The following is a 12,986-nucleotide window of genomic DNA, read 5'->3' as shown; positions in this document are numbered from 1 at the left end:
TGATATCCGGATCTGCTCCGTAGAGTCAGGATCATACTATCTCTTTATTTGCAGAAAGCCGTTTGCTGGCAATAAGCGAGAGCCTGAAAGAGAGGATGCTAAATGCGGATGTATCAAAAGCATAGAAACTAAACCGACGAGGTCTATCACAAGACAAGAAATGAAGTCAAAGGATAATCCGGGCCAGATGTGTGCAAATACGAGTCGCGGATACAGTGTCAGCGGTTGGGGAGTAAATCAACCGCGGCGACATGCAATCAGGGTATTGATAATGATCGGGTTGAGGGAAGAGAAAATGGAATTCTAGCGAGGGATCTCCGACATACTACCGGAAGATCGCAACCCCGTCGGTTCAGAAGGACTTGCAGATAGAAGGAAGCCATGGATGCCGAAAAGAGCAAGTGACGCTGAGGATCAACATGGACTATCGATAGGTCAAGTTGCGCCACAGAAGCAAGCAGTGACTGCCCCATTGCAGCTTGATCGACAAATAGTTGATTCGGATCACGGACCCCCCATCGCCTATTCAGGGGAGAACCATACAGTGCCTTGCTTGAGAGCTCTGCTTCCGTCTATAGTTGAAAAATGTATACCACAAGAGACAAGAGGCCATTATGAGGCCCTACGCCTCTTCCGAGGTCAGAGAGCCAGGATCAAGACCCCCCACAAACCCAGGATTTCCTCATCAGCGCATCATAAGTACATGTGGTTTTGAAATGAGACACAGCTCTCTGTGCAGGCCACTTTGATTGTCAGCTTGAAACTTGACTGGCGAGGGATCACATGACCGACGCGGTACGCGTCGCACAATAACAAGTGTCAAGAATGATGATTTTGTCGGTTTTCATCAATGCTATCACCGTCAAAGCCGTGTCCTCATAACATTTTTCCTATTAATCGAGCCATGTCGATCGCATCAAGAACAGGCCAGACCATGGAAGAAGTCAATGAAAATTCGTGGTCTCTGAGAAAGACACTGGATACGTATAACAGTGGGACGGGGATTCAGTTACTCGTAGTTAGACACAATAACCCCACTTAGGTCGATCAGTGTCGCTGTTAGGTATTATTGGCCTCCTTCGAACCGCATTCTTTCTAGCCCAATTTGCATTTCAATGATCCAGTCAGATTTGTGGTCACTGCCGCCTCTTCCTCGCCCAAATTCATCGTGTTCTGATTCGCTGTTGCTTGGTGTTCATGCCGATGATGGTCAGTAGGGGATTAAGTGCTGCACCTCAGCGCCCAAAGCGCGCCATCCCCGTCGCTCGGACATTGTAAGCCTTCTTCCAGGTGTAACTCCTCGAAATGTATCTTTAGGGACCATGGATTTATCCTCGCTCCAGAACATCAAGACGGATTCCAACGCACCCATGGTTCTGGAAAAGCAGAATGGGTCTTCCCGACCGTCTTCGCCTATCCCAGGTCGGCGGAACAAGGCACGTCCCATTGCGCTGGCGTTGATGGGATTGGCAGCATTTTTGTGGTTGATGCTGCCTGACGGAGTTCCTCAGTCAACAGCAAAGGGAGAGACTAACGCACGACCGCCGGCGTTCAGTTGGGACCAGGTACGACAGGAGATCTATCTCGATTAGCATCCATCTAACAGCGTACGCAGATTACACCTTCCCAATCTCTGGAATACCATGACTGCTTCGATGGCTTCCAGTGCGCCCGACTCCAGGTGCCCATGGACTATCATCGGGAGAACGGTCAGGGCCGCCAGATGGCTATTGCCATTGCGCGCTTACCTGCAAAGGTCCCGGTGACGGACTCCCGGTATGGTGGTGCAATTCTAATCAATCCCGGTATTCTCGACTTTCCCTTTCTCTCCATATCAGACTCTGATGAACGCAGGGGGCCCTGGTGGTTCCGGAGTCGGACAGGCTCTGTTGTTCGGTCGGGACATGCAGATGATTGTTGATGGAGAAACTAATCCTGCATCGCCGACGAAAACTGCGAACTTGTTGGCTCGATACTTTGATATCATCGGCTTTGATCCACGTGGCGTTAACAACACAACTCCCGGGTTCAGCTGTTTCCCCGATTCATTTTCGCAGAGGAACTGGGAGCTCCAGGTGGAGGCGGATGGCATGCTGGGTAGCTCTAACGATTCCCTCATGCGCAATTGGCAGCGTGCCCTTGCTCTTGGTGGTGCTTGTTCCAAGGCACTACAGTACGCACCGGAGGGAACTGATGAAGCTCTTGGAGAGCATCTTAATACACCGCCAGTCGCGAGGGATATGCTCGAAATCATTGAGCGACACGGTGAATGGCGGGAAAGGCAAGGTCAGACCGAACAAAGGATGTACGATCGCATGTACGGCTATGACCAGCAACAGAGCATCGTGACACGAACCAAGTGGAAGAGAGGGCATGAAAAGCTCCTGTACTGGGGCCGTTCGTACGGAACTGTGCTCGGAAGCACCTTTGCGACGATGTTTCCTGATCGGGTCGAGCGTGTTTTACTGGACGCCGTTGTTGATGTCGACAAGTACTACACTGGGGAAGGACCTGACGTGATTGCTGATGCTGACGCGATCTTCGACCGTTTTGCATTCTACTGCGACACGGCTGGGTTAGATGGATGCCCCTTTTATAGGCACGGTGGCCCTGCAGCCATCAAAGCCGCATATCTGGAACTAGAAGCGGTCCTATACAACGCATCGGTGCCAGTAGCACCGTCAGCCACAAGGGGACCTGAAGTCGTCACATGGACCGATCTTAAATCTGTTCTTCGCTACTCGGTCTACCAACCTCTATTTGTCTTTCCTCTGCTAGCACACTACGCAAAGTCACTGACCGAGGGCGATGGGTCTCCGATGGCCGACTTCAAGCAACGATCTCGCTCGCCTTCGTGTCCCTCTGACCAATGCCTGCAAACAGGGCCGTGGTCTGGCGAGTGTCTTGAGAAGGGGTCGAATGAACTCTATGCTATGTCGGCAATATTATGCTCCGATGCCCCATATCTACGTGACATGGACCAAGCACGTTTCCAAGAAGCATGGGCGTCTCAGAAAGCCCAGAGTTTTACCTTGGGGGATTACTGGGCTGCTGTCACTGCACTAGGGTGTGTTGGACACAAGTCGAGGCCGAAATGGCAGTTGACAGGTATGCTGACCAACCCTCCAATACGCTCCGTTCTCACCAAAACTTGATAGGGCCGTACACAGGCAAAACATCTCATCCAATTCTTCTTGTGAGCAATACTCTGGATCCAGTCACTCCGTTGAGAAGGCAGGTCTCCAATCTCGTGTCCTCTCCGCAATTCCACCACAATGCTGACTGTGTCGATCATTTGCAGTGCGAAGAGGATGTCTGAAAATTTTCCTGGTTCAGTCGTACTACAACAAGACTCAGAAGGAGTAAGCATTATCCCTCCTACCATTCTATCACCTTACATTGTCAGCAAGAATATCGTCAATTCCGGGTCTAACCTCCAGTAGCACACCACCTTAGCCGCACCATCGCTGTGCGTAAGCAAGGCTATTCGCACTTACTTCCAGAGCGGCGTGTTGCCTGATCCGGAAACGGTCTGCGGTGCGGACTTGAAGCCCCTCTTGGGAGAGTCAGGCTCCGTTCACGCAATGAACGCTGCAGATAGAGCCATGTACGACTCGTTGATGAACATGGTTGCCCAAGCCAACAGTCTGAGCCGAAGGCTGCCGTTCGCCTAAACATCTTTGTCTGCAGGAGACAGCATTACTTTTTCTGAGATTGTTTGTCATCTACTCTCCTCTTGGTAGGTTGTATTCGGAATTTAGTGTTCGGAGTTTCAGCTACGTAGGTATACTTCGCCAGATCACCTTTTACGTACGTCATGTTCCTTGCAGCTATAGAAGAGATACTAAGGATTCCATCTCCTGAGGTATAGTCGCCTGCTGGCATATATTCTACGTTCAATCACTGGACGGATAGTCTCCACTACCTGTCGCTGAGGCACCATAAAAGGACACGACATCGCCACATGAATTGACTATCAACAACTATTTCGGAAGCAATCAAATCTTTTCAACCGAAAGATCGAGAGTTCCCATTCTCCTTATCCATTTTCTACAGCTCTATAAAAGATGAAGCTATCTTATCTGTCCATCTTCCTATCAGCCACTGCCATCGCGTCCGCAAGACCTGCAGTAGAAGCGCCGCAGGCTTATGCCTCTCGAGAGGCAGATGTTGCAGAGCCTAATGCTGTTCACCTTCGCGGTGACAAGAGCGATGCCAGCGATCCGAGTTATTATTTTGGTGTAAGTTGCAACCAAAGCGATCATCATAGAAGCATTCTAACTCACAGTATGGAGGTTAGTTTTGCTCCACTATCTATCAGGATTGCTCCATATGTGTAAACGGAGTATTACACCGTACCAACTGTTACCCACAGAACCAGGTATGTATATTCTATAATTGAGTCTTCTTCAGTGATTCCTCAATGGAAATTGACTTTGCTCTCATTAGTGCACACATATGAATAATGCTTGCAACTACTCACTCCGCACTGGCATTACCGTTTGTTCCTAGATTTGGGCCAGAAATGGTCGTCTATTGTGGGGTTTAATAAGGGACATGGATATTTTTTATTACATCATATAGTCCTCTAAATATAACTTTGCGAAAGCTAAGTGGTCATACTCCGTATGGTACAAATACTACCAGTAAATTACCGTAAGCGTTGTGCTAGTGCAAGGGTATCTAGCGGATAAATAAAGCAACCCCACCACCTCCATTCTCATACTATATCATTCCTTGTGTGGCACTTGATTACCGCTCATTATTTCGCCAGCCTATCCAACCCTGAGCCTAGTTCAGTCCAGTCTTCACAAGTTACAAAGAGGCCAAAATATGTCAGTTGACGCAGATGAGGAGACTCCTCTGGCTGGTACTAGTCTCCCAAACCCAAGCCAAACTCCCTCCGCTGCTCTCAACGCAATATCGATTCCAGATGAGCCTTATGTCGTCGACCCGTCGAGCCTGACTACCTCCGAGAAGAGGTTTTACGACTTCTTATGCTCCCAAGAATGGACTGATACACAGTGTTCTTTTTTTGTCACTCATATCAAGACAATGAAAGAAGCCATCTCACGCTATTTCTACTCGCACGGTTGGAACACTGTTCAAGTGCAGAGTCTCCATGAGCGTTGTGATATGGAATTTCCAGAGCATTTCCCAGCTCCAAGAGGCAATGCCGAGCAACAAGATCTGCAGATGCAGCTGAGACTAGTGGAAGAAATGAATCGTCGAAGGGCGATTGGCGAGCGCATGTACCCTTCAATAGGCACTATGGACAGGGGGATTGTTGAGGAGAGAAGGGCTTGAGTGGTCCACTTAGGGCGTTGTGATCCGTATGTCCATCTATCTTTGCTCGGTCCCCACGTATGTGGTTCTTTTGCTGACTTCGTCAAGCCAGAAATGCAGAGTACTTGAGGCACAATATGCCACAGTTCTCGCCCCATTTGAAGCTGAGGGTTTTGTCATGGCAGGGCATTTTCCAGAGATACGTCGCTCGGTCGAACTTTGGAGCTGGGTGGGCTTTATCCAAGGCCAAGTACAGGAAAGAACTACTCGCTTTGTTTGGAAGAGCTTTGGGGTGGTCCTTTGTCTTGAATAATCACTGGTAAGATTGTCTTTAAAGTCCATAAAAGCACTGCATTATCCCTGCCATCTGTATCACCTTAGATACTACCAAAGTATTTCATTACACTCCTCATTTTCATATATGCTTGTCTTCCACCAGATTGGACGTAAGGCTTCTACAGCACCGTTGATGTTGTAATAAAAATATAGTAGTGCCGCGACAGATTCAAGGAAGATGTGAAATGTAATTCTTGCCCAGACATTGGTACCCCTGCATGCTCTGGTGTCGCCAGGAAAATCCTCTTGGAGTAGTTAGATCCCCAGTCAGGTTTGGAGCAAGAACCAGCACAGGCACTTATGAAAGACACTGAGGGTCCTAGGAGCTTGGGATGTCCAGAGACTGGGCTGGCGACGCACAAGAGCCCATGTTTGCTTTGAAAATTGCTATCTATCACTTCATATGACATGTATTTTCTCTCAAAAATCTATAATATGTCTTCGTTCTCTGCCGGCGTAGACTAAACCTTTTTTTCTAAACAGCTGTTAGGTATCTACCCATGTGTGAGTTTCTTCACTCCATCCTCTCCATTCTCTTCATCTTCTCCACGCTCAACCCAGATTGTTCGACCACGCCACCTCTATTTACCGCTGTGGAAAAATGGCAGGATTATGGTTTTGGATGATACTCTCATACAAAGAATATTAAGGGGTTGCCACCATTAACCTGAACTGCTTCAAGTTCAGTGAGGGCCAGATTCGATTTTAGCCGTTCAGTTATGCAACTCTACAGAGTAGGTGTTGGGGCCTTGGTTATGTCTGCCTTAATTTTAGGCCATGTATGCTTAGTATTGACCAGTGAGCTCTGGAAAGGGCTGGGGCTTCAGAGTAGCTCAGTTGACCTGTGTACTCACGGTCCTTTTGCGCCCTTTTGTCATTTCTGCTTACATAACACTCTACCCCTCTTCTCTTTTGAAGCAGCTCTTTGCTTCTGACACACCCAATATTTATTCAGCCTTCGCATTGGGTGAATAGTTTCCAAAATATTAATTGGACGGAAACCGAAACGATTGGAATCTATATCTCGTCAACATGTCTCAGAAGTCTTATACAGGCACCTGCCTTTGCAATGCCGTGACCTACCGGATCGATCTCCCCGACTCCACAACGCCCAAGGTCCTTATACACCCTGCAGTCTTCAAGCTCTCACCAATCATTTACTGACTCGCAACTCGTCTCATAGGTTATTCTCTGCCATTGCATTAACTGCAAACGCTACACTGGCTCCGGCTTCTCCGCCAACATTGCCGTGCCGAAGACGAGCCTCCACTGGACCAAGGGCCAGCCGAAACTTTACGTCGATAAGAGCGAGCGCGGCGCTGGTGTTCCCCGGATGTTCTGCGCGGACTGCGGGACGCCCTTCACGTCCGAGCCGAGTGGTCAGGATGAAGTCATTATCATCAAAACGGGGACACTGGATGATCCGTACAGGGATGAATGTGGGGAGCTGGCGATGGAGATCTGGTGTGTTCGCAAGGATAAGTGGGTTGACCAGATGAAGGATGAGAGCATCACGCGACTGGACAAATCTATGGGCTAGTCGACGGTCATTTCCTGAGTGATTTTTGTGATAAACTTGTAGACCTGTTGACCGACAGATATATATATTGCGACCTTGCAGTTCCAGGATTGAGCTCCTGAGAAGCGTAAAAGAATGAAAAATACACGGTCGCCCCTGGGATCAAAGCTATATCATAGCCACGAGTAGAAATCACGGCGTCGTAATGATAACCATGGCCCGATGATTCGGTTGACGGGTACTGGACCTCGGATGCTGATCGGCAACGCAGGAGTTCGGACCCAGCGAATTTACCCCGCTTGCAACGATGAACTCCGCATAATCTGGGGTCGATGTCATGGTGTCACCACCTGATTACGAACCTACTTCTCACCTTTCGCCGATATATAATATAATACAATACAAGGACGACTAACACTCGCAAATCCAAAAGACATATATTGATATACTGATATATAAAATAGCACCGTCGAAATGGCCCCTCCAACCGCCACAGAAACCGTCTCCTCCAATGTCACCCTCCAATCTCCAGAGTCTTCCCAGGCGGCCGGTGCCGAAAAAGCCAAGGTCAAGATGACAATGCCAAAGCAACCAGTATTCGAGAACAAAATGGAGGAGCGCGAGTACCTCAAGGGGCGTCTAGCAGCCGCGTTTCGCATTTTTGGCAAATATGGATACGACGAGGGTACGATTATCATGATCCCCGGACTTGATCCTCTGCTGACATTGATAGGGGTGGCCGGCCACATCACGCTGCGCGACCCCGTCGAACCGGACACTTTCTGGGTTAATCCATTCGGCGTAGCATTCTCACAGATCAAGGCGTCTGATTTGATTCGTGTCAATCACGAAGGAAAAGTCATCGACGGAGGCGAGGTTCGCTTGCTCAACGCCGCGGCGTACATGATTCATTCCGCGATCCACGCTGCTAGACCTGATGTCGTATGTGCGGCGCACAGCCATAGCCTCCACGGCCGAGCCTTCTGCACGCTAGGACGACCGCTAGATATTATTACTCAGGATTCGTGCGCGTTCTACAATGTACGCTTATCCTCATGGGCTATGTATAAAAGCTAACGGCTACAGGACCACATTGTCTACAAGCAATTCAACGGCGTCGTTCTCGCCGAGGAGGAAGGCAAGAATATTGCCCAAGCGCTTGGGAATAAGAAAGCGGCGTTGTTGCAGAACCATGGTCTTCTGACTGTTGGTCGGACGGTTGAGGAGACTGTCTTTTGGTTTGTGTCGCTGGAAAAGTGCTGCTATGCACAACTTTTAGCGGACGCTGCGGCTGCTGGACGGGGCGGGGAGACTATTAAGATTGATGATGCGGATGCTGCGTTTACTTACAAGACGGTTGGAACTCCGATGGCTGGGTGGTTCAGCGCGAAGCCCATGTTCGATGTGATTCATCAGGAGACGAATGGTGATTATTTGAAGTAGATAGGTATCCCGTTCTGCTGACGCGGGGGCGGAGTCCTCGATTTTCAATATGATGCCTGATCTGGTCAGACTATGTACATTCCAGTAGAGTAAGCTATATGCAATCCGTGCGACGGTCGACCCAAGAACTATTTGATGCACCGCTTAGCGATAGCCTCAAGGTGCTCTTCATCGGTACCGCAACAACCCCCAATAACCTTGACATTAGGAACCAACGGCAACACGCCCTCGAATCCATCCGTAAAGGCCGAAATATCCCCCCGATCAAGAGTCCCACTATTATCCAGCTCATCATGACTCTTCAGACTCGCATTCCCCTTGATCAACCCAATCCTCCCGCGCACATCCTCCGGAACATCGCGCAACGCCGCAGAAATCCGCACCGGATGCGCACAGTTAACACCATAGTACACCACATAACCCCCCGTCTTCTCATCCACCGTCCGAATAGCACTCTCCAAACTCCTCCCACCAAGCAACCGCCCATCAGACTCAATACTAAACGACACCACGACCGGCAACCGCACCTCTTTCGCCAACTCCACCACAGCAATCGCCTCGTTCAAATTCGTCACCGTCATAATCGCCAGCATATCCACCCCCGCATCCGCAAGCACCTCCACCTGCTCCCTGTATCCCTCCCGCGCATCCTCCAGCGTGATCGACTCACTCGTATCCTCGTACGCGTCCCGCAGAGGACCCATCGTCCCGCTAATCACGACGGGGATATTGTTCTCCCCGCCCACGGCTTTATTCCTGGCTTCCTTGGCTAGTCGTACCGCAGCATGATTAAGCTCGAGGAGCTTGTCGGCGGAGAGACCCATGGGTTGCGCCCAGGGTGTGGCGCCGCGCCAGGTGCGGGTGTCTAAGACGATACCGGTGCCGTTGGTGGCAGCGACGGAGATGTATGAGTCGTAGTAGTGGGAGATGAGTTTGCGGCTGGAGTCGGAGTCGACTAGAGGCAAGGAGGAGAAGCATGGGAGGTGGACTTTGTCTTTGTAGACGAGGCATGTTTCCATGCCGCATTCTGTGAGGAAGGGTTTGGGGGAGAGGAGTTGTGGGAGAGCCATGTTGAGTGAGGTGGTTTAGATTGAGTTACCTGGGATGATAGAGGTACATGTAAGAGCAGGGACGTGGAATGCTTGAACGAAAAGGATGGAATGAGTGTGGTGGAAATAAAGCCTCGACTGTCTGGCCCGCCTGGCGGATATTGATGGATCCCCGCAAAGTGGGGATTGCCTCAAGTGTGGAGACTGAGATCTTGAACACAAATTACGAGACGCCGAAAATCCACACTGTACAGAGTATACACCACATAAACCGCGTCCTCTCGTCAACTATCCGAAATTAACTCTCTAAACCCCCTCACCAAGCAACCTCCCACTAACTCAATACTAACGCAACCGGCAACCGCACCTGTTGAAGGTGGAAAGGGCAGAGGGAGAAGATGGTTTAGCTCGCCATCTCCTCAGCAGCTGACAGAAATGCCACTGGTGCCAGGCAGAGGCCTTGGAGGTGCGTCTCATTGTCAATCAGCCAAGGTCCAAACGTGTCCATGTTCAGAAATTCCTCAGGGTCGACAGTGGTTGTCGGCTTTGTCCTCTCCAGGTACTCAACGTAACGAGTACCTGGAGACATGAGTGTAAGATACACCTCTCTGTACCCCTGATAGATGATAAGGCGGCTGATCCGTTAGCTATGTATTTATAAAAATCACGTTAATAGTGAGGTATATGTACCTTTTTGCCCGGAGCTACTGGGCCTGGGCCGCCTCCTCAGCTGCCAACAGAAAGGAAATCAATGTCAGGCATAGGTCCTCGAGGTCAGGCCGCTGGTTGATATCCCAGGGCCCAAAAGTCTTCATCTTCATGAACGTTTCCGGCTCTGGGGTCGTCGGGATGGTGGTCTCCAGGTACTCAACGTAACGGGTCCCTGGTGTCATGAGAGTAAGGAATACCTCGTGGCGGCCTTGATAAATTATGAGCCGACTGATTGGTTAGCCACGGAGACGAAGAAAATCGTGCTTGTAGTGATTTGTAAATACCTCTCATCCTTGAGCTGCGGAAGACCCCCGGTCTGCTGCTTGAGCCATCCAATGGCCTCAGCAGTTTCCTGCATCTGGACAGCTGCCGGTTTAGCGTAGCGAACCATTGGCTTCACTTCCAAAATGGATAAAACCTTTTTTGTTCTTTGTGACTGCACCACCCCGTCAACAACGGCCGTGAACGAGTTGGTCCCAAATTTGGGGTTAAATCGCACACGGGTGATGATCGAACACCTTGACAGCATTTACAGGAAGGCTTATGACTTGGGCAAACCCTTCTTTGATCCAAGAATTTATGACAAGCTGAAGATTCGCTGTGAAACTCTGGACCTCAAGGACGACGGGGAGTATGCCAATGGAATTCCCGCTCCGAGCTTTTTTGACCCACTTCCTCTTGAGACCCTCAAAAATCATCGAATTATCACACCAGATGAGGAAGCCAAAAGGGACTATCTATCCTATGAAAATATATTCGATAGGACTGAGGACGGGGACACCTCGCAGGTGGTGTCCTACCGTATTATGCGGCACTTTGACTGGTATCGCAGGAACGGGATCTCTAGTCTCCGAGCACGATTGATGGACATCACAGTATGGAGAGAAGCGTACGTGCCTCACTTCGTCTCGGTTACCAAGAATGTTCTTGCTGATGTATCTCATTTCTCGCAGCGAATTTTATGATTTTATACAGGAATATTTCATGCCTGGCGTCAACGGTCAGCGCGGTTACGCGCCCGCCGGTTGGTGGGAGGAAAAATCCCTCTCTCTTCCTCATATTATGTGTATGCTTGAATTTTACTCCTTCAGAGGTACAGAGGAACTCCTCAGGGGTGAGATCCTCGGCATCCTTGCCACTACGATTACTCGTCTTGAACTCGAGTGTTTTCAGGATGAGGTAGTCATACCGGTAAGTACAATTTGATCCAGCGTGATTCTGTTTGGAGAGCGTCAGTCGCTGATTCACAATTTCTCTTGGTGTCAGGTTCTCATGTTCTCGGTCATGTCAGACTTCAAAGCAAGGATCATACAAGCGTATTTTAATGGCGACAAACTGGTGATTCGCAAGTCAAGGCTGTACGACTTCTCTACGCCTGAGACCTTGAGCTCCTCGACGATTCTCTTCATACAGTGGATGGCTAGCAAGCCAGTAGGCAACACTAGTGGCTTTGCTCTGGAGGACTTTGAGCCATTTGAGGAGGAGGATGATACCGAATCATCTATCAAGAAGGAGGCCGAAATTGAAAAGATCTCTGATGCGCCTTGAACATGTTCTTTTTGATCTTTCGGGGTTTTGTCCACTGTATGTTTTGGGTAACAAATGGTTCCAACATGGCTTCTGATCTTATGGCTATCCAGTGATTGTACTTCTCATCTTTCTTTACAAAATGGCTATTTACGGTTGATGCCTGTCCAACAGGCATGTGCATCTGTAACCTTCTAAATATCTCTTCTTACTATGTAATGCTCAGCGACCCAGTACGTTCCATCGACATTGATTAGCTTAAAAAGAATGCAAGTCTACAACAAGGACTGGAAACCCAAGCGAAGGGCTGTCACCTTCGTCACAAACGGAAGGGTGTTCCCGTACGTATCTGGTCTGCTCCTCATGTGGTTGTCTTTGGGCCCTCCTGGCGTCGGGCCATCGCGTGAGATTTTGATTTTAGCAGAATTTTGCAATGTTTGACATAGGTGCCTGCTAGCCATGTCCTCTCAGGTCAATTCTGGGGTTTGGTGTAAGGGAGACAAGAGCGGCATAGGAATAATAGACTTGCTGGCGACTGAGGCCAAGCTGCAGGGCGATGCCACGAACGGCATACACCAGTGCTGTATATTCGCCATAATAGAAGGGCATGACGACCTCGCCGGCGGAGATGTTCATTGTCTTAGATGTTTGCTGAAATGGTAACGTCTAGTTTTCCGATTACTACGTGAAATTGGGCTTAACTTCCAGAATTGCCCGAAACTGCTTTTTGGACCTGGACCTTACGACCCCCTCGGTTATAGCGGTGTATGAGGCCTCGCTGCAGGTAGGCGTGAACCGGAGACGTTCGATGATGCACACAGTCAAGGACGATGCACCCACCACAGAAATGAGCTCCTGTATCAAGAGGGCGAGATAGACGTTCACTGTCATCTCGTACCATGGCCTGTGATACAATTTTGTGTGGATGGAAGTGGCAAGCGTGTCCGACCCACTAAAGTCGGAGGTGGATCCTTTGGCGTGTCTGTACGCCTCTCTGTCAAGTCAAGGAACCTAGGTAAGACAAGGTAGCTACCAAACCTGGTCTGCCTTGCCAAGTCCACTACAGGGTGCCTTACAGCCCATCGGCACCAACAATTTCCGCTCCCAGGCCGGTC

At 49.6% G+C, this 12,986-nt stretch overlaps 7 protein-coding genes across 7 annotated transcripts; 5 read left to right on the top strand and 2 right to left on the bottom strand.

The window, feature by feature from the left end:
* Nucleotides 1–1,322: 1,322 nt before the first annotated feature.
* NFIA_002320 (putative proteinase) lies at nucleotides 1,323–3,674 on the top strand (the record flags this gene model as incomplete). Its single annotated transcript, XM_001258778.1, has 5 exons — nucleotides 1,323–1,565; nucleotides 1,616–1,805; nucleotides 1,855–3,108; nucleotides 3,302–3,362; nucleotides 3,479–3,674. 5 exons carry the CDS (start codon nucleotides 1,323–1,325, stop codon nucleotides 3,672–3,674), a joined length of 1,944 nt encoding a protein of 647 aa, XP_001258779.1.
* Nucleotides 3,675–4,833: 1,159 nt separating this feature from the next.
* Nucleotides 4,834–5,307, top strand: NFIA_002310 (uncharacterized protein; the record flags this gene model as incomplete). Its single annotated transcript, XM_001258777.1, has 1 exon — nucleotides 4,834–5,307. One exon carries the CDS (start codon nucleotides 4,834–4,836, stop codon nucleotides 5,305–5,307), a length of 474 nt encoding a protein of 157 aa, XP_001258778.1.
* Nucleotides 5,308–6,654: 1,347 nt separating this feature from the next.
* On the top strand, nucleotides 6,655–7,162 carry NFIA_002300 (GFA family protein; the record flags this gene model as incomplete). Its single annotated transcript, XM_001258776.1, has 2 exons — nucleotides 6,655–6,738; nucleotides 6,806–7,162. 2 exons carry the CDS (start codon nucleotides 6,655–6,657, stop codon nucleotides 7,160–7,162), a joined length of 441 nt encoding a protein of 146 aa, XP_001258777.1.
* A 453-nt stretch (nucleotides 7,163–7,615) lies between these two features.
* On the top strand, nucleotides 7,616–8,584 carry NFIA_002290 (class II aldolase/adducin family protein; the record flags this gene model as incomplete). Its single annotated transcript, XM_001258775.1, has 3 exons — nucleotides 7,616–7,826; nucleotides 7,875–8,182; nucleotides 8,228–8,584. 3 exons carry the CDS (start codon nucleotides 7,616–7,618, stop codon nucleotides 8,582–8,584), a joined length of 876 nt encoding a protein of 291 aa, XP_001258776.1.
* A 128-nt stretch (nucleotides 8,585–8,712) lies between these two features.
* Nucleotides 8,713–9,654, bottom strand: NFIA_002280 (homocysteine S-methyltransferase family protein; the record flags this gene model as incomplete). The annotated part of the gene is made up of 1 exon (XM_001258774.1): nucleotides 8,713–9,654. The coding sequence occupies one exon, from the start codon at nucleotides 9,652–9,654 to the stop codon at nucleotides 8,713–8,715; it is 942 nt and encodes a 313-aa protein (XP_001258775.1).
* A 683-nt stretch (nucleotides 9,655–10,337) lies between these two features.
* Nucleotides 10,338–10,735, bottom strand: NFIA_002270 (uncharacterized protein; the record flags this gene model as incomplete). Its single annotated transcript, XM_001258773.1, has 2 exons — nucleotides 10,338–10,572; nucleotides 10,629–10,735. 2 exons carry the CDS (start codon nucleotides 10,733–10,735, stop codon nucleotides 10,338–10,340), a joined length of 342 nt encoding a protein of 113 aa, XP_001258774.1.
* A 16-nt stretch (nucleotides 10,736–10,751) lies between these two features.
* Nucleotides 10,752–11,892, top strand: NFIA_002260 (uncharacterized protein; the record flags this gene model as incomplete). The annotated part of the gene is made up of 3 exons (XM_001258772.1): nucleotides 10,752–11,279; nucleotides 11,320–11,535; nucleotides 11,611–11,892. The coding sequence occupies 3 exons, from the start codon at nucleotides 10,752–10,754 to the stop codon at nucleotides 11,890–11,892; spliced, it is 1,026 nt and encodes a 341-aa protein (XP_001258773.1).
* Nucleotides 11,893–12,986: the final 1,094 nt, after the last annotated feature.

The sequence above is a fragment of the Aspergillus fischeri genome, genomic scaffold (assembly GCF_000149645.3).
Source record: "Aspergillus fischeri NRRL 181 1099437636265 genomic scaffold, whole genome shotgun sequence".
In the NCBI taxonomy this organism is placed as follows: Eukaryota; Fungi; Ascomycota; class Eurotiomycetes; order Eurotiales; family Aspergillaceae; genus Aspergillus; species Aspergillus fischeri.
This window is presented reverse-complemented; position numbering and strand designations above follow the sequence as displayed.